General features: G+C 40.4%; 2 protein-coding genes and 1 non-coding gene across 3 annotated transcripts in view; 2 read left to right on the plus strand and 1 right to left on the minus strand.

Moving 5' to 3' along the window:
* LOC138015619 (sister chromatid cohesion protein PDS5 homolog A-like) overlaps positions 1–10,830 on the plus strand; it is a 56,617-nt gene extending 45,787 nt beyond the window's left edge. The window contains exons 31-40 of the mRNA XM_068862704.1: positions 329–376; positions 803–877; positions 1,710–1,769; positions 1,875–1,999; positions 3,130–3,261; positions 5,663–5,899; positions 8,522–8,650; positions 8,749–8,806; positions 9,314–9,403; positions 10,539–10,830. Of these exons, the coding sequence (XP_068718805.1) occupies positions 329–376; positions 803–877; positions 1,710–1,769; positions 1,875–1,999; positions 3,130–3,261; positions 5,663–5,899; positions 8,522–8,650; positions 8,749–8,806; positions 9,314–9,403; positions 10,539–10,568 (984 nt within the window). The 3' untranslated portion in view covers positions 10,569–10,830. The remainder of the gene's footprint in view (positions 1–328; positions 377–802; positions 878–1,709; positions 1,770–1,874; positions 2,000–3,129; positions 3,262–5,662; positions 5,900–8,521; positions 8,651–8,748; positions 8,807–9,313; positions 9,404–10,538) is intronic.
* A 2,295-nt stretch (positions 10,831–13,125) lies between these two features.
* Trnae-uuc (transfer RNA glutamic acid (anticodon UUC)) lies at positions 13,126–13,197 on the minus strand. The gene has a single exon. It is a non-coding gene; the product is annotated as a tRNA-Glu (tRNA).
* Positions 13,198–15,023: 1,826 nt separating this feature from the next.
* LOC138015274 (major facilitator superfamily domain-containing protein 12-like) overlaps positions 15,024–22,500 on the plus strand; it is a 17,175-nt gene continuing 9,698 nt past the window's right edge. The window contains exons 1-6 of the mRNA XM_068862253.1: positions 15,024–15,620; positions 18,193–18,304; positions 19,325–19,421; positions 20,160–20,962; positions 21,309–21,401; positions 21,508–21,600. Of these exons, the coding sequence (XP_068718354.1) occupies positions 15,067–15,620; positions 18,193–18,304; positions 19,325–19,421; positions 20,160–20,962; positions 21,309–21,401; positions 21,508–21,600 (1,752 nt within the window). The 5' untranslated portion in view covers positions 15,024–15,066. The remainder of the gene's footprint in view (positions 15,621–18,192; positions 18,305–19,324; positions 19,422–20,159; positions 20,963–21,308; positions 21,402–21,507; positions 21,601–22,500) is intronic.

Below are 22,500 nucleotides of genomic sequence, written 5' to 3' on the forward strand. Positions count from 1 at the left end.
GGTATCATGAATTTGAATTGTGGCACTTGTCAGTTGATGGTCTCATCCCCAGACTAAAAGGAAGTCCTCTCCTGTACAGCATTACAGGAAAGTGCTCCATGTAACCTTTCTTTGTGGTTTACAAACATTCGTTTTAAAGCTCTGGTTGGCACATTAATAACAGTGGGTGACGTGAACGATATCTTTGCTATTTCAACAACAGACTGGCTTTTTCCTCTGTGAATGGTCACATTTTCAACCACAGACTTAAATTTCAAAGCAAATATTATTGTAGAACGATGGCAAGCAACTGTTGTGTTTTTTTATTGTATGTGTTGTCTTTCATCAGAATCTATACACAGTCTGTGATCTGGCACTGGGTCTTACCTTAAACAAGGTAATGGCTATTAGCTTTTCCACGCACGGCAAAAGCCTTAATATTATACACATTGTTACATATTTTTGATACATGTTTGTGGGCCTGTGTAAAGCAAGGAACTTCTCATGTTTAAACGCATCCAACTAGAAGTAATCAACCAGTTGGGTAACGTATTTGTAAGGTGTGAAGCTTTCAGAACCACCAAAACGTACAAATCCAGTTTGAAGTCAACGGCTTTTTCAATATTGCATTCTTTGATACACGCCTAGTCTACCCATGTATCCCTATGTAAACCCATGTATACCCGAAAAGGAACTAACCATCTTGAGACATGATTTACTAAGCTCTGGAGGATTCGCATGCTAATTCAATACGAGAGAGTGCAGAGTGTGTTTGTTTTGTAGCATACCAGAGTATTTCCTCATTGTAAATTTGTTTCCTTAGGTTCACTCATTTGTATTAAAGGAATTCCCCGGAAACCCAGTTTTACCGAAGAGGTTCTTCGTTCCTTCGGAGAAGGTAAGGGCGTTTCCTGTTACCAACCCCTTTTTGGTAGTAACCTTGTTGTTGACACTACGTATGCCTATAAACGCCGTTATAACCTAAAGAAAGACAGATGGATACTCTTTATGACAATTATAAACAGATTCAGTTTATTCTGCAAATGTCTCTGTATAGTTCTTTGATGGGAATAATAAATATATTACAGATTTATTGAATATCTGTTGACTAACTTGATGTCAGAAAAAACGCTAGAAATGGGATTTAAACTTAAAATCCAATTGCTGAAGCTGAATGCTTATACTTCATCTTTAAATGGCATGCGAACTTCAAGATTCACCACCAACAACTTAGAGGGTTGCCACAACGCCCTGAACCGACGCGCTGGGGGCAGAGTGCAAGTACCTTTCTACTTCTTGATAGAGCTCCTACACTGAGAATTTATGCTACTTTTACTCGCATCAACACCGATTAATATGTCAATAATACGTCTCGCTAGTCGTCGTCGCAAAGTACAGCAACGACACAGCTCACCAAGTTCGAACTGTAACCATACTATAGCGCCTCTGGCAGCCGCTATACGGTCCATGTGTGACCTTGGAACACAACTTGCAGCCAGCTGGAATCAACTATATGCTGTAAATCTTGTCTCATCTCCCTTATCTCTGTCTTGATCGCCCTGAGTCGTTGAGGTAAAATTCCTCTCTCTCCACTTGGGCTATGGATGTTGAAAAGGACAGCCTTTTAATTGTATACTTTGTGTTGGTTTTCAGTCCAAAAGCTTCAATATTGAGAGTGAGTGTTTTGTTTACGCTTACTCGGGTATGTTGTTTTCTTCTTGCTATTACAGGGCGCCAGTCCCAACACCAGGAGCTACCTTCCAAAGGGCTTCCAATTCACATCTGGCAAGGTACATGGCAACATATCTCTAATTTCTCTGTGGTTGCATTAGTTTGCCAGTTCCTGTTATCTTCAACGAAAACATTTTGATAGGGGAATATTTGTTTCTTCACAGGGGCCGAAGAAAGCTGGAACTGTGGAAGCAAAGTCAGTACCTTTAAAAGCGTCAAAAACGGCCGGCAAACTTCGAGATAAGAAATCGCATGCCAAGTCCCAAGGAAAAAGAGATCAAAAAACAAAGTAGGCAATGAATGATCCGTGTCAGAGATTCCTCCTGTTAATGGAATGTTTTCCCTTCCTAAACTCATGCGACAGAATTCGCAGACAAAGTTAACTCAGTCACCCCTAAACCGGCCATACTTAGTATTTTACTGTCTAACACTAGAGTATTGTACTCAGTCTAACGCCAGACGATTTTACTCGTCAGTGAGGAACCCCCAGCATTCAATGGGTTAAGTCAAAATCACTGACCGCATGCAACTTATCTGTTAATCAAAGATACTTAGACCCAGTCTTCAACAATCCGCTTACGTCTAGAAATGCAAGTAATAGACCGTATTCATAAATGGCGGTCAAGAAATTATTCTTTTGTCTTTGTGCTAGTCATCCTAACTAGCCTCACTTTGGAACAAAAATTCTTTTGAATTTTGCTCGTGTTTACGAGGCTAGTTAGGATGATTAGCATAAAGACAAAAGAATAATTACTTAGCCGTTGTTTATGAATACAGTCTATAGATGTTCGAACAATTTTGATATCTAACGCCAAGTGTCCCCTGAATTCTAAGCATTGCGGCTACCCAGGCTATTTCCAACAGCAAAGTTATTGTTAGGGTCAAGAGTGAATTGGATAAGAGTCTTGATCTATTGCTTTGCGGTCTCACCCCAGCACAGTCACGAATGGATTTATTTTCAGATACACTTTGCGCGCGAAACAAACAAAGGGCCACCAATTTTAATTAATCAGAAGAAGCTATGTCACGCGTGACTGCTTCTGCCATGTTTTTTCAGGGACGTGACAACTGATTTTCGCGGGAACACCTGGATATTCTAAAAATAGACTCATTTGTGACTGTGCTGGGGAGCCCGCTCTTGTTAAGGTTTAATATTTTTCGGTGACCCGGGCAAATGCAGCTGTTTAGCTTTACTTGAGCAGCACATTGTAGAGGACTCTTTGTGAATGATGTTAATTGTGTGCGTTACCAGCCACGAGCAGAAGGGCAAGGAGACACTTCGTGACGGCTATCGAAATCGGCGTGCATCTAATTGCTTGTGCATTTGGACATACTGATGTCTCTGCTCTTCGCTTAATCTTGTTGTCGTAGCCTGGTACGTTGCACATGTAGTTATCTGCGATAACTGTTTGCTTGCAGAAGTTCGAAAACGTCAAAAAGTGCGTTCAAGCAGAAGATAAGGGAGATGCAAGCTGATGACGAAGAAGAAGAGGATTCTGGAACGCAAGAGAGTGGATTTGCGAGCCCCGCTGATGAGCAACCGTCACCAAGGTGAACTGCTGACAATTATGCTCAAAGCTAACTACTACAATTAATTGCCCCCCGCAGGGTTTTAGCCTTGGCCTCCGAGGAGGCAACCTAGAAGTCCCCGTGTAAAAAGGGTAAATGCATATATTGGTAGATACTGTAGGGGGAATCCATCTCGATTTGCTCAACCGGGGCGCGCAAGATGGTACCGGTCCTGCTTAAACGGGCGCGCAATTAGTATTGTTCTTGTTCAACACGAGGAGACACGAGCTAAGCAGAAAGTCGCAAGGCGAACCAAAGTGCTGTTCGGACAAGCGATTGAAAAATCCAACATTGAAGCAGATCTGATGCAAATCGAGTTGCCTTGCTCAGAAATTGATTTTGTCTCGACACAAATCGGAAACTGGGGCGCCAAGTTTTGGTCAAACGCAAATTGGAAACTGGGGCGACATGTGCAGCATATAATTTAAACATATCTCAACTGCTTCTCAAACCATCTTAGGCGGGGCAGATGTAGTGAAAACTATTTCTAGCATAGAGCGTTTTCACTTACGTGACCAGCGGCCAAATTGTTTACTGAAGCAAAAGTAAGAAAGTATTTGCATAAAAATTGAGTTAAATTTTCGGAGGATTAGTTTGGTGCACCATCATGGCCGCCATTTCTTTGTTTTGGAACACCAACATGGCCGCCGGCGTGACGTCATGTGAAAACGCTCTGTACTGTATCGTCCCTTTTGCCAGGAAGACGCACAAACCTTTCTTAAGTAAACATAACATTTATACACGATGATACTTAAAGCTTAGACCTTGCGGGCCCGTTTTTGAAAAAGACGATTCAAACCCAACAGGAAAGTAGCAACCTTTTTTCTCATTAACGAAGCGTCGCTGTGAAGTAATATTTTGGACCTCCGGTGCATAGAACGGGATTTGAAATCTGGGCATCCACACCCTATAAACTCCAACCTCTTGAGACACCAATAACAATAGAGAAATGTACGACTTCTGGTGGACGAACAAAAGAAGCAAATGAGAGATCTTTTGTTTTCGTCCACCAACATGGCGGCGATGACGTCACGTGACAACCTCCTATAGCACCACGTTTAAGGCAAACGTCAGGCTGAAATTTACGTTTTGTCAAAAATTAAAGAAAATTGTTCGATTTTAGCTCATGTCTTGCTTGTTATGCACAGATATCACGCAACTTCTGAAACGGGAGAGACAAGTTAAAATCCTAGAATTTTCATATTTTTATCAGGCAAGGAACAGCCTGTCGTTTAGTGCCCTTTTACGTAAACGCAGTGTTTTACAGGGAGCAGCGATGGTGCACTGGTAAGAGCACTCGACTCCCAACCAATGTGGCCCGGGTTCATTTCTCGGTCTGCTTCATATGTGGGTTGAGTTTGTTGATTCTCGTCTGTCCTCTGCTCAAAGAGGTTTTTCTCCGGGTTCTCCGGTCTTCCTCTATGATTTGATTTCTGTGCAGTCTGCCCCCAACTTATTCCCCAGCGCTAAATACAGTTGACACTTGAATAAAGTGAAAGGCTACTGCTTGTTATAAGAGCATTGTAACGGCAGGCGCTGGGTCCAACTGGTGAAATTGGGATTCAATTACTGACTCGAGTATTCGAATTTTTGGACGTTTATTATACTCAAGATGTAAACTGAAAAACAATCACAAATTACAAACTATAATCAGAAACGAAGGATTGATACGATAAACAGAAAAGAATACATAATTCCGGGCCTATTATTGGAATCCATTGAGTCAATGCATAATTGTTTTCAAAGTTCAATCAGGCTAATAACAATAACATTGCACAACAAAGCAACATTTAAGAAGGCTATAAAATAATGGATATTTCGATTGATTTAAACTCTAAACAATAAGAGAATCAAGCTGTACTTACGTAACTGTCCCGAGCTACCAGAGAAAGACGATTTCTAATTTGTATGACTAGCGGTGCTTGCTGATGAAAGGGATGTTCCGATTGAGGAATGAAAACTACACGTGCAAATATCATGTCACTTAGCACTTACGTAATCGGGCTAACAATATAAATCGATTGAAATCTAAGTTACTAATTAACGAAAGAAAATCAAGCTAAAAAACAGGGATCCCACTGCCGACATTCATAAGCATGAAAATTGATTCTCCCCACCTTTTCTATCTTGGGACGTTTTCTGATATCTGTAACTAACAAGCAACGAATCAGCTAAAACCTAGCGTGTTTCTTTAATTGTTGACAAAACGCAAATTCCAGCCTGCCCGGCTTTTGCCGTTTGCCGCAGACGCGATGTCAAGTTTCTCTTCAAGCGTTCTTCTCACTTGAACATCTCGTTCACTGCAAACCAATGCAGACTTCCGACGGTGTTTGTCCGATACCCCCTTCAAACGTGTTTCATTTTCTTTTCATTTTTTCCCCAGGAAGAGAGGTCGACCTGCGAATTCCTCTGAGAAAACGGTATCAAAGAAACCGAGAAAAGAATCCTCTGAGGAATCCTCATCCTCGAAGGAATTATCTTCGTCTCCCTCAAAGCAAAGATTTGTCAAACAAAGTCGACAGTCACCAAGAAAGAAGGCCAACTCGCCGCCAGAAAGCCCAAAGCGCCAGTCGCCGTCTGCGACTGCGCAAAAGTTGTCATCAACCAAACCGCCATCAAGGTGAAAAGCAAATTATGTAGATTTTATCACTTCTCTGTTGCTGCAATAACAGGCGTTAGCTCAACAGCAGCACCATTGTCCTCCTACTTTCTTTGCCTCATTGTGTGCCTCTTATCACAATTTAGTCTGTTGAAGTTTTGCTATTTTAGAAACTCGCAAGCGAACGTTTAGCAATCGGAGAAAGTGTTTTGTTTCTGTTTTTGTTGTTTTGATAATCATTGGCATAGCATGACCTTTCGGCTGACTTCATTTCATGTATTCTGCATTTCCAATGTACGGATAACATTTCATACATTCTAAAGGCGCAGTTAGACTGTACAGTTTTTCGTACAACTTGTCTCGCAACGCCATTGCGCGACAGGTTCATGAATCATTGCCCAATGTAACACCTTGCAGCGGCCGAAAACGTTGCGAAACCAGTTGCAGTAACCGGTGCGGAAGGTAAAATTGAGTTCTACTTTCCGCAATGGTTGCAACGAATTGCAACCGTTGCGGCACCAGCCAAAGAAAATGTTCCTTTAACCACATGTGATCATCGAAACGAGACAAGTTGCACGAAACGTAGACTTGCTATAAGTCGCCCTCTCGAAACCCTTCGATTGAAAAATGAAAGCGAACTTGAAGTGAGGTAGCTTCCCACGCGGACACTCTTGGGTAGTGTTTGCGTGGGAGGCTAGAAGTGAGGTCGTGATACGACCGAACGAGCGACGAGGTGACCCAACCAGCCGGCACTTAGCGGGAAAAAAATTTAAGGACGTTCGCGCTAATTGTTTGGGAGCAACGTTACTGCGCATGTAACGCGACTGTAATATGTCACGCATTACTTTGAGCATTAGTGAAGTTGAGGTTTTAAAACCTTTGCAAAAACCGTGGACGGTAAGTCTTACACAGCGTTGGATCAGAGAAGATCGTGATCAGTCAAAATTGATCTAAAATATTTATGAAAGTCAAGTAGACTAGTGCACGACTGATATTCGCGAGGTTTTATCAGTCGTGCACTAGTCTACTTGACTTTCATACAAATTTTTCAGCATCAGTTAAAATAACATGGCGACAAAAACGCCGAAGAAAAAATTACAGGCCGGCAAAAGAATGGCACATTTATTTCCGAATCATCATGAAACTTCAAAGAGAAGTGAGCGGGAGGATGGAAAGGCTCTGGAAAAAGGTAGCTGATCGAATAGACTAGTGGCTGAAAGTTTGGAAAACTTGTGGACGAACCGCTGCGCAAATTTAATGGGGCTATTTCTTTTTAATGTTTTTATTACCCTACGAACTTAAGTTCAAAGTGAATGCATGTTTTTAAAGTTCTTTTCCTTTACTTTCGTGAAAATTGAGGAGTATTTTCGTCCTCGCCAGCTTGAATAGTGCGGACCTGCGTGGAAACTATCAGCGATTGAATTTCACAAAAAAACACACTCCAGAGGATGAGCATGACGGCAATGGGGAGATATTATACAAAACACCAACCAAATGAAGATGACCCCTTCTTAAAACGTCGTTGCTATGCTCGAAAAAGGTTTTTATTTCGGTAAAAACCTTTCATCTCTTCAACGATCGATCCTCTCTTGGGTTCCAGTCCTTGCCCGACAGGTCACGCAAAAGCGTGACAAACGAACTTTTCCATGAGCTTTGCAAAATCACATCGATTTTACTCGTTCAGATCATCGGTGACCCCTATTTTTTAAATCATGAATCACTTACTTTACTTACTATCTACAAAATATGATGAAATAAAAAAATTCTCACCGTAAGAAGTTATCTTTTTTTAACATTTTCTTTCCTCGTGCCATCGAATTCCGGTAGTGGTTGCAACGGATAGAGCTTACGAAAACACTCGTCGAGGATGAACTCTACTGTTTACCACATCCCTAGCGGCATACAATTATCTAAAAATCTCACTCCTGAAAACCTATGCATGGAAACTTTCACTCCAACAGTTTATTTTTATGATTTTCGATGGATGAGCAGATGAGCCTACATCTCGCTATTATGACCGATTTCTTGAAATTAAGGCATTTTTCCACTGCCATTTTCTCCGAAACAAAGTCGGTGACCTCCATTTTTTTTTTTATTTTTGGAGTAAGTACTTTATGACCTAACTCGAGGCGAGAAATGAAGAAAATCTCACCGTAGGAAGATTTTGGCGCGAACGTCCTTAAAGGACTTTGAGAAAGTCTACAGGAAACGTTGCTCAGTGTCACACCCGTAAAACAACTTGTTTCGTAATGTGAGAACGTTTGTAGAAATGACGTGGCGAGACAAGTTGCTCTCGGTTGCGTCCACGTGACGGTTGATTGATAAATCATTTGAATGTGCCTAAGGCACCACGCCTTCTATAGTGCGTTTTCGTGTTTAAATAATTGGACCCCAGTCCTCCTGGGACACGTAAGCGTGGTTTTCACTCGCGACGCAAATACGAGTACAGGCAACTACGAAGGTGAATTAACTTATTGTTTATTCTTGTCTGTAGTTCCAACTAAAGCTACTTTCGATCAGGGTGCTGTTGAATTCAGAGGATTTGTATGTGTTGCTTGTGCTTATGCTAGCTTCGCCAGTGAAAAACAGCGCTTACCACTCAATGGCGCTGAGAGACATCTTTCTTCATTTTTCCCACTGTAGAAGCAGTCCTCGCAAAGCTCGAGCCCTGAAAAGACAGGGATTTGAGTTAGATACCTTACCCGAAGATGAACCAACACCAGACAGCGGTACCTCCAGTCTGGACTCGCCCAAGAAACCTCTTAGTTCAAGGTAAAAATTAAAACTATCTTTCCCCACAAAAAAGGACAACTTTATTTTTTTATTGGCGTGACTTACTTAACTTTCTTGTTCTCTCCCTTCTGAAAAAGGCAAATAACAGACCAGAGTTCCAGAGCGCATTCCACTGTTAAGCAGGTTAATGGTTTGGTGAGTCAATTACAAGATTTCTGTCTTTTGAGACATCGTTGAACTTTGACACTAATCTGTAGCGTTAAGGGTCACGGGGCCTAGACCTATCCTACGCTCTTCCAATATGGCGTCTGATAGTGTTTCGTGGCGACACAACATCTACCGCCTGCAAGCAGGCTACTAATATGTGGGTACATGCACACCTGCTGCATGTAAATAAGTCAGTGTTCCTTCTTTGTGAAAATAAAAAGTCTACTGTTTTCTTCGGGCATCTGCCTTGCAGTTCAATATGATCAATAATCCTCCTCAGCCTCCCTCCATCATTTTTTCTGAGCGAAATCCAACAGTAGTTTTATTTTCCGAACACAGTGTTTAATACAACAACAAGCCGATATATGCAGAGGCACGTTCTCGTGAAGTGTTAGCCAAAATTAAAAGAATAAACAGAGATCAGTAAAATTTGCATTGTGCGAGGTTGAGAATTAAATAAAATACATTACACAATTTCTTCTCTCCTCCTGACAGAGGGATGTTGAAGACTCAAATACAAGTACACTAAAAAAGGCTGAAGTAACTGAATCTTTAGCAGTGAAGCGGAAAGATCCCCCATTGGTGGTAAGTTCAAATTGTTGCGCAGAAATGTAGTGGTTGCCCTGTGACACATTCTCTTGTGCATGCCAAGAAGGCTCGAGGGCATGAGATTTCTGTATTTTTCTGTCAGTTTAGCACAATTTTGTGCGCAAGCAAGATGAAATGAAAAATTGTTGTAGTTGTAATGAACTACTTGTAGATCCTAAGACCGACCAATAATCCCGGCGAACGAAAATTCTTCCAGCCGATAGGCATTTCCACGCGTCGGATCGGCGTAATTTTCCACCAAGACGAGAATCATGCTTCAAGAGGTTTCTGTTGCCGGGAAAATTTAACCATTTTTTTTTTTATTCCCAGGAGAGCAAATAAATCTGAGCAAGAAAGCTTAGTGGAATCGTAGTAGAATTGTAAAAAAAAAAGAACGCCATTATGCAAATGGCCTGACAAAGTTGTAGCAAGATGTCCCTTTTTGGGGAATTCCACCCCTTCTTTTTCTTTTCTTTCTTTTTTTTTTAATTATTAATTTATAACGTTAAAAGAACAATTACCTTACATGTTTACATGTTGTAATTCCACCCCTTCTAGTGTTGCAAAAAAAGTTGTCTTTCAAATGGTAAAGGCAATTGGAAACGAACTGCTTTTTTTTATCGAAGAGGGAAAAGTTAAGACAAGGAAACTGTAAAATGAGAAAGAAAATGTGGCATAAATAGAGAACCACTTTTACGATGGTCAGATTTACGGCGTTGTCTTCTTACAGGGTGACAAACGAAGCGAAAATGATTATAGGGGATGTAAGAGAATGTAGTTGCATATTTTACTTAACGAACGCGAGAAGAGAAGATGAGCAATGAATATGATAAAAAAAAAAGGACAATACTTTCAATTTTCAAGACATGTTTTGACATCATGTTCGTATGTAACGAACATTTACAACTGAAGATGACATAGGAATGTTGAGACATGTCTTGTAAACTTGTAATGTGTTGTCCTGTTTTTTTTTTTTTTTTTTTTTAAATCATATTTTACTTAATTAACAAGCTTTTTTTCAACCTACACATACCCCCGCTAGCTCCCACCAAAATGAGCTTTAAGAGAAAGGTTAAACTCATAGTGTTGTTTTGATGAAACGTTAATAGCTCTTCATTTTCTTTCATTCTAGATCAAAAAAAAGAGAAGCAAGCCCAGATAAACCCTGTTTTGGCCGTGAAGAAGATGGCAAGGATGTTGATAATTGAACATAGGCACTAAGCGATAATTTTTAATTCACTTCAGGCAGCGGATTAACACTAGCAAAACCAATTTTGTTATCCATTGGATAGCGCTATCCACCCTTCCAACAAACTGGGGCCTGCTCTGTAACACCGATCTGTACCTTTCCAGTGGTGAACTCGCGCGCTCTCGCGAGTCACTTCAACATTCGCGCGTGTTATTGCATGAATCTGGCCCTGGTTGTTCAAACGATAGATAGTGCTATCCACCGGATAAATCACTATCCAGCGGATTAACACTAGCAAAACCAATTTTGTTATCCAGTGGATAGCGCTATCCACCCTTCCAACAAACTGGGGCCTGGGGCCCGTTTCTCGAAAGTCCCGAAAACGTTTCGGGCCCGAAAAGCCATTTGTGAAACTGCCAAGAGCTTGTTTTGGAAAGCCGATCTTTTAACATCTTTTCAAGCCAACTAAAAGAAACAAGTCTGTGAAGTTTGGCGACTTACATCCTCTCCGTTCTTGAAATACAGAGGGAAATGTGACACCCGAAAATGGCCCGTAAAGTTTCGGGACTTTCGAGAAACGGGACCCTGCTCTGTAACACCGATCTGTACCTTTCCAGTGGTGAACTCGCGCGCTCTCGCGAGTCACTTCAACATTCGCGCGTGTTATTGCATGAATCTGGCCCTGGTTATTCAAACGATAAATAGCGCTATCCACCGGATAAATCACTATCCAGCGGATTAACACTAGCAAAACCAATTTTGTTATCCAGTGGATAGCGCTATCCACCCTTCCAACAAACTGGGGCCTGCTCTGTAACACCGATCTGTACCTTTCCAGTGGTGAACTCGCGCGCTCTCGCGAGTCACTTAAACATTCACGCGTGTTATTGCATGAATCTGGAGTTTTGTATTCCCTTCAACAGATGGGAACCTCCTTCTCTTAAGGAGCCATATCACCAAGTCAAGATTTAAGTTAATGTTATAGAAGCTTTCGTGCACTTACTGTCGAGAATTGATATTTTTTTTGATTTATTCTCATTCTCGAAAAAATTCGGGAAATTGAGAGCAATTACTTCAAGAAAACCTTACCTTTTGTCTTTAATTTCTTGGTGAACCTTCTCTAGCAGAAGTTAAGCTTGATTACAGAATACCCGAGCACATATTTGTACATGTAAATGGCCTGTGTTACATGGTGCTGTTTCGTTCTTAAAACGATGCGCCCTAAGGAGAGTTCTTATTCGCCCCAAAAATTGTTTTAATTATTCCGATCGCTTTGCTTCCAAAACTCATTCAAACATGACTCGAAGTCAGATGGCTTGTATTCCATAAAAACTAAGGTAAAGAAATCTATGACCACGTCGACGTGTAAATCCTGTGTGTAGAGAAGGAGCATTTCAGGGCTTGGTTGATATCATTTATTTGTGTAAAAATGTTTAGAGAGTTTCGTTTTCTTCTTTATGATTCGCTCGTACTCCTTTGGGATTGCATTAGAATCCTTCGCTCTCCTCGAGAGCTCTTGCGGTATCCTTAAAGGGGCTAGGTCACGCTATTTTAGGTAATTTCGTTTAATTTTGTTAATTATGAGCTCTAAACGTCAAATTGGCAGAGCAAGAGTCTTACATTTGCAAAATCACGGCCACAAAACAACTGAGAATGATTTTCCAGCTGTGTAAATGACATTTTGATATAGACTGAGATAAATTTGAAACAAGGTGGGCCGACGTTTTTCAAATATACCCAAATTCAGTCCATTTCAATCCTCTCCAGTTTTGTCCATCCATGTCCCTTCTTGGCTTCCCTGTGTTTTGTTAGAGTTGTTCTATAGTTTTGAACAGTTATTTGGATATTTTAGTTAATTCTATGGCCATTCGATCAGTGCTGAAATTGCCTAAAATTGCGTGATCTAGCCCTTGAATCAAATAGTTAAATCTCTTGTAAAATAATTCAGTCCAAATTTTAGATCACCGAATTCCCTTTTACGTGAGACATTGATGATCATTGCATTCGTGAGAAATTTTACCTCCTTTCTCAGTTAATTTGCGAGGTACAGTATGACATATTATTACTGCTCATTCAAATGGATTTGAATAAATTCATTTATTGTCCTTCGGTATCCTTTTGTATTTTTTGTTTATTCAAATCTTCCTTCATTGTTTTAAGTAATTATTTTTTACGTTTCGCTTCGTTTGGTTGCCAGTTCCCAGTTGCTGAATTTGACTAAATTTCGTGGCACAGCTTCTTAATATCTGTTCGTGGTTTCACTGTCATGGCAAATGTAAGGAAGTTGTATATTTGACATATGAAACGCTGTCATCACTCGTTCAAAACGAACGGCTGAATACAGGAGATATAACAACCAAGGCTTCTCAATTTCCCTTTCTTTCGAAATGAGAGTGAGCCTTGTCGGTAGCGGTGAGTAATATGTTGTTGGATGGCTCTAAAACATCGACTACATACAAGAAGAGACGAACAGAAAATGGTTAAAAGGTAAAAGAAAGATGGATAAATGGAAGAAAGAAAATTTTCGCTATTCCCATACCGGGAATCGAACCCGGGCCGCCTGGGTGAAAACCAGGAATCCTAACCACTAGACCATATGGGAGATCGCTAATTACAAATGAAAATATAAAGTGTAGATTAATTATACGTTTTCGTCACCAGGACTAACCTCGTTCCCAGGTTCCTGCATACGAGGCCTTACAAAAGCAGCGTTATCCGTATTTTTGGTCAACCCATCCAGAAGTTGTGCCGTGAATTTTGAAAACAATTCCGATCGCTACTTAAATGTATATCTCCATCTTTTATATGCGTTAGCAGCACTTTTATTTAACCGATCGAAGGATGACTGTTGACAACTAGGCGAGAATGTGCCTTGGTGTCCTTTTGGAATATATAGATTTTTTTATCGACCATTTTCCCCTTCATTATGGCAATTTGTGGGAAAATAAGACAAGCAAGAGTTTGGTTTACGAAACCTGTCCAGTTGCACCCGTTCACAAACAGGCTTCGCCGCAATCAAAGGTCGTAGAGCAGCTGTAGCTTATGTCCGGATTTGTCGAGTGTAGGAAATTGGATGAGCCTAGCGGGCTATGGGGTTGCCAATCGTTTTTAAAACCTGTTTCTCAATGGTGAATTGACTTGAATCTATCGAAGAAGCACTACTTAGAAGTAAAATGATCAGTGCATTTGCTTTTAGAATAGGCCATTTGCAACAAACTGGTCACATGACTGATAATTGGTGAACTTAAAGCTGGGCCTTATAAAGACCTATAAATTCTACAAATGGGAAATCCTGTTTGTCTTAGCCAGAATACAAATTTTCAGAGCAAAACCACTGGAGGTAAAGATGGTATGACCATTTACAATGTAAACACTCGAAAATGTACGGTGGCTCATAAGTTACTAACTTGCGATGGCGTACTTGCGATCGCGACTTTTAAGTCGCGATCGCAAGTTATAAAAAACTTGCGATCGCGACTTACAACTTGCGATCGCGACTTACTACTTGCGATTGCGACTTACAACTTGCGATACTAACTTGCAAGTTATAAGTCGCGATCGCAAGTTTTAAGTAGCCATCGCAAGTTATAAGTCGCCATCGCAAGTTAGTAACTTGCGACGAGAAAATCGATGTGTCCCTTATGAGCCACTGTTGCCAACGTAAAAATGCCGTACTTTTGTTTTCGAACGAAAAGCCTTTGCCCTCCAGTGTAATTTTCTTAATTACGAGTCAAAAACAGAGCTCAGATTCCTACTTTCACCATGGTCAAACAAGCTAAAATATATGTGCATGGGTGGAAAATTTCAGACTTTCATATTTCAAAAAAAGAATTTTAAAGCGGTTTGAAAACTTAGAAAAATACAAAGATTTGTAGGACAATCAGTGAAGCGTGACTGGGTGGCAAAGCGTCCTTTTCTCATAAAAATCCTTACAAATTTTTTCAACTGTAACAACACCAGTTTAAACGATATAATTACGAATATCGGCATGGTAGCATATTTTGAGCTGCTCTTTTCATTTCTGGAAAAATAATTTCAAGAAACCAGCAGAGTTATCGCGTTCATGAAAAAGGTCACGAGAGGACTTGTTGCAAAAGGCCTATCGCTATTCTCCTTTTCAAACTCTTTGAATAACAGAATACTGAAATGTTCAATCGCTTTTACGGTCATTGGCTGCAAGAATTTTCTACTATACATGCTGAGATTTTGTTTCTGGCGACAATTGCATCTTGCTTTGTTAATGAAATTGTTGCATTGTCATTGCCTTAGGAACTACATCCTTATGTTACAATAGGTGATGCGTTACAAGTTTCTTTCCTGTTAACAACAAACTGAGAACCGGTATTAAAGAATACTAACAAGGTCTTTTTGTAGCCGCTTTTATTTTTAACCATTCCTGGCTGAGAAAACTGTTAGACTGTGGGCGGATTGTTTGACTCTCTTTGTTGAGTTAAAAGTCGTCCACGCTAACATGGCCACTCCAAACAGCTGGGATTCTAGTTTTGTTATAGATCCTAAGGTTACGCAAAAGGGGACAAAACACTACCAAAAAGCTCGCCTGCCATTGACCCAGAGGCTTTCTTTCAGCGTTGGAAATTTCTTAAACGACGCGGTGGCTGGAGCTTGGACAACATATCTAATTATTTTCCAGACCAAGGTGCTTGGGATGTCAAATAGAGGAGTTGGGCTTCTGTCCATTGTTTCGTTCTCAGTGGATGCAGTTTTGTCTCTGTTCGTTGGCTACGTCTGCGATAATCGCAAGTTCCCCCTCTGTGCTAAACGTTACGGTAAGCGGAAGAGCTTTCACTTGCTCGGGACAATTCTCGTTGCGGGATTTTTCCCGCTACTTATGATGCCTTGTTTCATATGTGGTGATGATTCATCCGAATGGAAAATGCTTATTTATTATGGTTTTATTATGATAATCCATAACTTTGGATGGGCTTTAGCTCAAGTCACTCATCTTGCACTCATTCCTGAATGTGCTAAACGGCCACGCGAAATGGTAGAGCTTCATTCTTTAAGGTGAGGAAAGTTCATGGCCAAGTTTTTAATCTCTCGACTTGATTGCATTGAGTGCATGGGTTGATTTGTTTGGATTTTGTACGAGGAAGCGCACAAGTGGCGTTGAAAGATCTTTTGAATTTTTAAAAACAAATCAATTAATTTTTTATTTAGTGTCCGGTTGAATCTGACCTTTCCTCCGAAAACTCCACCTGTATTACAAGAAAATACCCAAGGAGAATCACACATACATTTACAAAAACCAGGAAGCCAAGTGAACTGTAAAACACATATTGGCGAAGAAGAAAAAAAGTTTAATCGTTTGAATACTTGAATATGGAATCCAAACGTTTGTCATTTATTTACGTAACACTCGCAATCGCAACACTCAAATTACTAAGGGAAAAGGTGTGTAAATTACATTTAGAGTTGGACGAATAACTTTCTGAAAACCTCGATTGAAACAAGTTTTTGACAAGAAAACATTTCATCAGACGACCTCAAAACCACGTGCTTCAAAGAAGTGACCTCACGTGAAAAGAAAAGACACCCCCTTATTTGTTATATCGTGCATTACTCGCTTCCTATCACATTAACAGACCCCCTGCTCGCTAGAAGAAAACATTTCCGGAACCGTATGACCTTGAATTTGTTCAGTGTGTCAAAGATCTCTATGTTCTTTGTGAGCTACGGTAAACATAATCCAAACAAATGAAAAAATGGCAGGAATATTACTGTCTAGGTTTACATTGTTGTATAAATACATCTGATGGTGATATTTTGATATAATTTCATGGTTTGAGAGAATTGTGACCGACAAAAAAACGGGGGTTTGTTTCAGAAAGTATGCTTGATCAAGTTTAGAAAAAAGGATTGAAGGCAAAATGACCAAAACTACAAGCAAATAAACTCAGATTTGGGAAACAAAATCTATTGTTTTTGAAATGACTGCATTTTAGATCTCATGCGGTTGCGAAATTTGTTTGCGCAAAGAATAGCAAACGAAAGAGATCGAGATTGTGGTGACAGGAAGCTTTAAACTGGCTTAAACTGGTTTACAAAAAGTTGTGGTTGAGCAGAATATCTTTTCTTGGTGTAAGATTTTCCACTTGGAAATTCCTACTGTTTATTAAGAACGCCCCCTCGTCTGCTTTACAAAATGCGTGGTATAAGCGTTTTGCTGAAAGAAATACAGCATGTTCCCCGCTAGCAGAGGGCCCTTTTCTTTTGTAGGGGTATGGAATGGTCTTTGCGAGCATTTGCGAGCATGCGAGCAGTGTGTTTATTTTTGCGAGCTCGAGCAGTTATCAATTTTTTTGCGAGCAGCGAGCACTTAAGAAAAATGCAGATGGCGAGCAGCGAGCACTTTAGAAAAATACAGATTGCGAGCAGCGAGCACTTTGAGTAGTTCGTAAATTTTCCGCTAGCCGGAATTTGCGCCGAGTAATAGCTAATAATCTCGCTGACACCTCCAAAACAGAGCAATAGGTGCAAAGCTAAGGCGGTTCAACCAATCCCAGCAGCTTACAGCCAATTTTTCTTTCTTGATGACAAATTACGTCACGTAGCTTCACGTGAGTCATTGGGTGAACGCTCAAGAACTACAAGAGCTCTCAAATCTCTCAAGGAGATCTACTACTGTAGATCCAAAGCCCGGTTTCCATCTCTGTCTAACCCGACGCTTAAATGGAAGGTGCGGGATTTTGGTTATATAGTTATTATGAAATGTAAATAACGTGACATCAGTCTAACAAGCATTTTGGGCTTCAGTTTCAATTATCGGCAAACTGGTTTCCCGCTGATTGACTGAAAAAGATTCAACGCAATAAAGCGTTATTTATTTGGAGCCTTCTAGAATCTAACCAATTACAGCCGTACAGATCAGCTGACAGGCTCTAGTACTAGCTCTGAAGGTCAAAGAGTACTGAAATTTCGAGCAATCGAGCTCATTTTAACGAGATTCCGAGCATTTTCAGAAATTTTGCAAGCACGAGCAAGCGAGCACCCGTGTAATTTTTGCGAGCAATTCGAGCAAAGGCCAAATTTTGCGAGCACTTTCAAATTGAATGGGACCATTGGATACCCTTTTTGTGTTCGCTGGGTTAACGAGAACGAGAAAGAGATCTCTGCCGTGGGTCGAAACTCAACCGCCGTCCACAACCTTGGAAGGCACTCTTTAAACCGCATGCCCCATGATATGTTTGCTGACTGTGACTTGAGCCCGCTGTGTCACGCGCATTCCTTTACAGTAAGTCCGCTGTTGTTAAGTGAGTCCACACAACATAAAGTATCACGTGAGGATTCGGTCGCTAAGCAACCGACGCGCAAGCTCAACACAGTGGATTTCGACCCATGGTAGATGTCGCTTTTTTCGTTCTCGTCAGTCCAGCGAACGTAAAAGAAAGGAGACCTTTGCTGGCATGGAATAGAGCATGCAGAGTATATGATATTCACCCCATAGCTAAACGGAAAGAGAAACTCTCAATGAAAGAACATTATTACCGGGTCATAAAAGAAAAAGATATTTAATGTTTCATTGCGGTCAATGTTTATTCTTTCCAAGTTTTTATTCCTACTGTTCGTTGTCTTTGAGGTCGGGGATAACGTTTGTTAGTGGCATCTTTACGTACGCCGTTACCCTTATTCTCCTTAACACTGATGATCGGGATGAAAGCATCTCTGCAGGCCACTGGAAGGACTTTTTGGTGAGTAATGCATCACACAGGATCGAGCCTATAATCACGAGGCTACGACAGGAGAAAAATAAGGCAGTTCTCTATATATATCTTTCAAGGCTCCTAATTTTTCAATACCCTTAGTTCCGAAATTAGAAAAACCCCAACTCTATAATGTCCTTTAAATACAAATCGATCTGAAGATTTCTTAATCAACAATTATTAACTTCTTTCTTTCCTTTCTTTATTTTCTCTTCGATCCATCTCTAGTAACACACCTAAACATCTTACTCGATATTGGGACTGAACTCTTTCCTAGCCGTTGAATAAGCTCCCTGGTTTCTTTTAGGTGTCCTCGCCATACATATTACCATAACTTTAATCATTATTTGTAAATCGTATTGCTATGTGGCAAAATTTAATAAAATGAATAAAAATAAAATTTCCTGATATTTTAAGATTTTCGAACGGCGAGGCTGTGAATGGGGAGGTGCTGAAGAAACGAAGACTGATACAGCGACGAAAACGTCATTTAATTAAAATTATATCTTTGCGAAAATGTCGATTACTCCACCTTTTTCACGTTGTACAGTATGAGTAAAATAACCGGATTTGTACGAACAGTTTTCAAGTAATATTTTAAAAACGAGTGCTTCATTGTATTTCCAAACGTAAGAAACACAAACCACGACTCCGTAGGCCGAGTGGTTTAAATGTTTTCGTGCGTTGGAAATCCAATGAAGCACGACGCTCGAGATTTTGAAATTTCTTCTCCAACAAAAAAGAATTATAATTTTAGTCACCATGCCAGTCGCGGCCCTCTCTCGGCCAAAGCAACTATATCATCGATTTACTCCCGCGGGTTAAAATAGTCCCTCGATAAAATATCCCGCCAGTTACGAGGGCTACTGTTTCATGACTTCTTATAACAATAGGTCTTTATTTCATCAATTCTCGCTTATAACAAATAGTCTCTACATCCCGCAGAAGATAGAAGTGGGTATTAGTTGCCTCAACGCATCATCGCTAATCCGTTCGTATTTCTTGTAGGAGATGTCCTTTATCGTTGTCAGTGCGGGATGTTTATTTTCCTTGATTTTCCACTTGGGAACTAAGGAACCCATTGCTGGGGTACAAATTAGAAAAGGTTTGTAAATCGCTCATTAATGTGTTGGTGTTCCAGTCGGTTTCCGCTTGTTCCAGAAGACTCAAAGCCAATAATTTAATTGCACCAATGAGGAGAAATCTCATGCTTTCATATCACAATTTATTCAAAATATTACTTGATTTGAGATTGGCGCAAGGTACGTTCCCCAAAAAACTACAACATCCTTCATCAAATAAAGATGACGTTTTGCTGGCTAAAAAAGTCAAGAATATTTTCCTGATGTTGAGGGTACATTTGGGAGGGTGATTTTTTGGAACCAGGCAATAAAGAACTTGCGTATTTAAAGTATTTGGCGAGATAAAAGATCGACTTTTAGGGGGCAACATGTTCCTCGTTACATGCGCGCTTACAACAAAAGCGCGCGATGAACCACCACGGAACCGTTAATGGCATTATTGTTGCTTTGTTTATACAACTTCATAAGAAAAGTTAATAATGTAATTTGCTGGCGGGACGAATGACTCCACATTCTGTCACGTTATTGTAGCTGTGAATTTTTAAGAGCAGCACTGAGAGAACGCAATAAATCCCCTTTATTAAAACTCTGAAACTATTTTTACTGGACAATAAAATGGCAAGTACTGAATTCGGCTTTCGTGTGATCATTGAATAAGCGAAGATCTCAAAGTGCTTTACCTTCTGAAGAGGCAAAATTCTTTATTTCATAGTCAGTCTCGTCATCCATTGCTTTGATTGATTGATTGTGAAATGTTTCAGATAAGTTTATCAGCGGAGAAAGACACAGAAACCCAACAGCGGAGCTTCCTGAAAAGGTGGTTGGAGTTTTCTGTTTGTACGACGAAAAAGACCTCAACGTGGCATTGCCGGTGGGTTCCAATTCACAGTTACCAGACTTGCACTTAGATATTACTGGCAAAGAATTCACAGAGGATGACATTGTGGTTGGAAACACAGGCTTTGATGAAAGTTGCGGTGATTCATTCATCAAGTGTACAGATGACTTGCACTTCACAGATCAAAAAAAACAGGCGTCAAGTTACGAGTTCAGTTTTTCAAATCCTGGTTTTAAAACTTCTGATGAACTGGTCAGAGATAGTGAAAAGAAAAATCCGGAGCAAGACACAAGTGAGCATTCAAACAGCGAAAAATTCAGCTTTTCAAATCTTACTTTTGTTAACGAAGACAAACAGGGAGCCCAACATGATCAAGCACAGCCTCAGAAAACAAGCGGAAAATTTGACGATGCTCGAAACGACATTTCAATAGAGGAACGACTAGATTTAGATGTCAGTGAGGGTTACGCCTCCTCGCCGGAAACTGATTCTGTCGGTTCCAATGACATACAACAAGACAAGGACACTAATAAAGAACCTTCATGTCAAACTGTACTCGGACATCTCTCTCCTCAACCCAGTCGAAGAACTTCCTTTCCCGAGGAGATAGGTAAAAGTTTCGTCGGTGTCGATGTGATTATCAACAAAATAAACAAGCAAGGCAATGAAAGAAGGAAAACAAGTAAAAGCTGGATTGACTGGTTTAAGAATCCAATGTTTTACAAGGTACTATCGTTCATATTTAACTAGTTATTGAAGCCCGCATAATTGAATTTGGGCCAATGACAATAGACGTAGACAAGCAAATTAACTAATGATGGGGCAAGTCCAACACATGCAGCTCGCGAGCAAGCGCGGGAAAGCGCGTCTGAGCCAATCACGATCACGATGGGTTTGCCCATGATTGGCTAACAATGCGACACGAGATTCTTAAAGCCAATCACACGCAATCTAAAGCAACTGATCACAAAATTTCCTCGACATTCTATTGAGGACTACTCTAAGGAAAAAATGATTATATCAAAATCCTATCCCCATTGATATTACTGATTGCTGACTTTTCCTTGCACAGATCTCCTTCGCCTACATGTGTACTCGTGTTATTCAAGGATACAGTCTCTCTTATGTCCCCATGTACTTAATGGATACACTCGAATTTGAGAAGGTAGGACCATGCATGGGTTATAGTACATTTGTCACAGAACAAATCGTTTTTGCGAGAGCGATCTATTTCTTATGTGTATAAAATGTCCCGTTTTTATGGTTTCCAGGAATCAATCGCTTATTTTCCTCTCGTTATCCTGGCAAGTGGAGTTTTTTCCAGCTTAGGCGCGAAGAAACTTGACAAGATACTGGGAGCCAAGGTGATTGACCCTCTTTTACAGGCAAAGATATTTATTTTAATGCTTGGTGGGAGATGGAGGTGGATGTGGGGACCGAGGAATTTAAAAAAAAAAACAGTTTGGAGTCATTTCGCGATTGCATAATTATGATCGGTAATAAGATTAGAAAATTTCTGGACTGGTATCCAGGACCGTGCGCTTGCATTTTATGATACTCCGCCATTTCGCTATCAAGCCATTTGTGAGGCGTTCATCTTACAACTTTCTTTAAGTGCGACAATCCTTCGCTTTCCTTTTGTATCCTCATTTCCATAACCTTCTTTCGCCATTCTTAAACTCCGGGTTGTTTTTGAACGCGTTGCCAAAGAAAATTGTTAACATCATGTCCGCTGATCAATTCAAAAAAGCCCTACTTGAGATTTTAATTAGTGAGGAGCATATTCTGTTTATTATTCTTATCTGTAGTAGTTCTTTTTATCTGTAACCTTATGCTAAAATGAATATATTGTAGGATATTTTCATTAATCAATTTTATTATGTCTTTCTTGATGGTCGCCCCTTTTGCAAGACTGTCAGGCTCCGTGCAAACGGAGCAACCGCACCCAACACTGCACCCAACCGCACCCAACACCGCACCCAACACCGCACCCAACACTGTTGGGAGAAGTAGGTTCGGCAGAAGTTGGATGATGTTGGTAATTGTGCGCAAAGGGATGCGACAACTACTAACAATGTAAGGACTTGCTGTGTACGAGGGTCTTTAGGGAAAGGCGGGATACGACCATTTTAAAAGACTTTTTAAACTTACAAAATTCGGCTGCAATCTTGTTTTCAACATGTTATTGCGTTCCTATTTCCATGAAGATCATATGTAATGGAGTGTGTGGCCCTAACAATGTTGGGAGAGCTGTGCAAACAGAT

This window comes from Montipora capricornis, chromosome 9 (assembly GCF_036669925.1).
Source record: "Montipora capricornis isolate CH-2021 chromosome 9, ASM3666992v2, whole genome shotgun sequence".
In the NCBI taxonomy this organism is placed as follows: Eukaryota; Metazoa; Cnidaria; class Anthozoa; order Scleractinia; family Acroporidae; genus Montipora; species Montipora capricornis.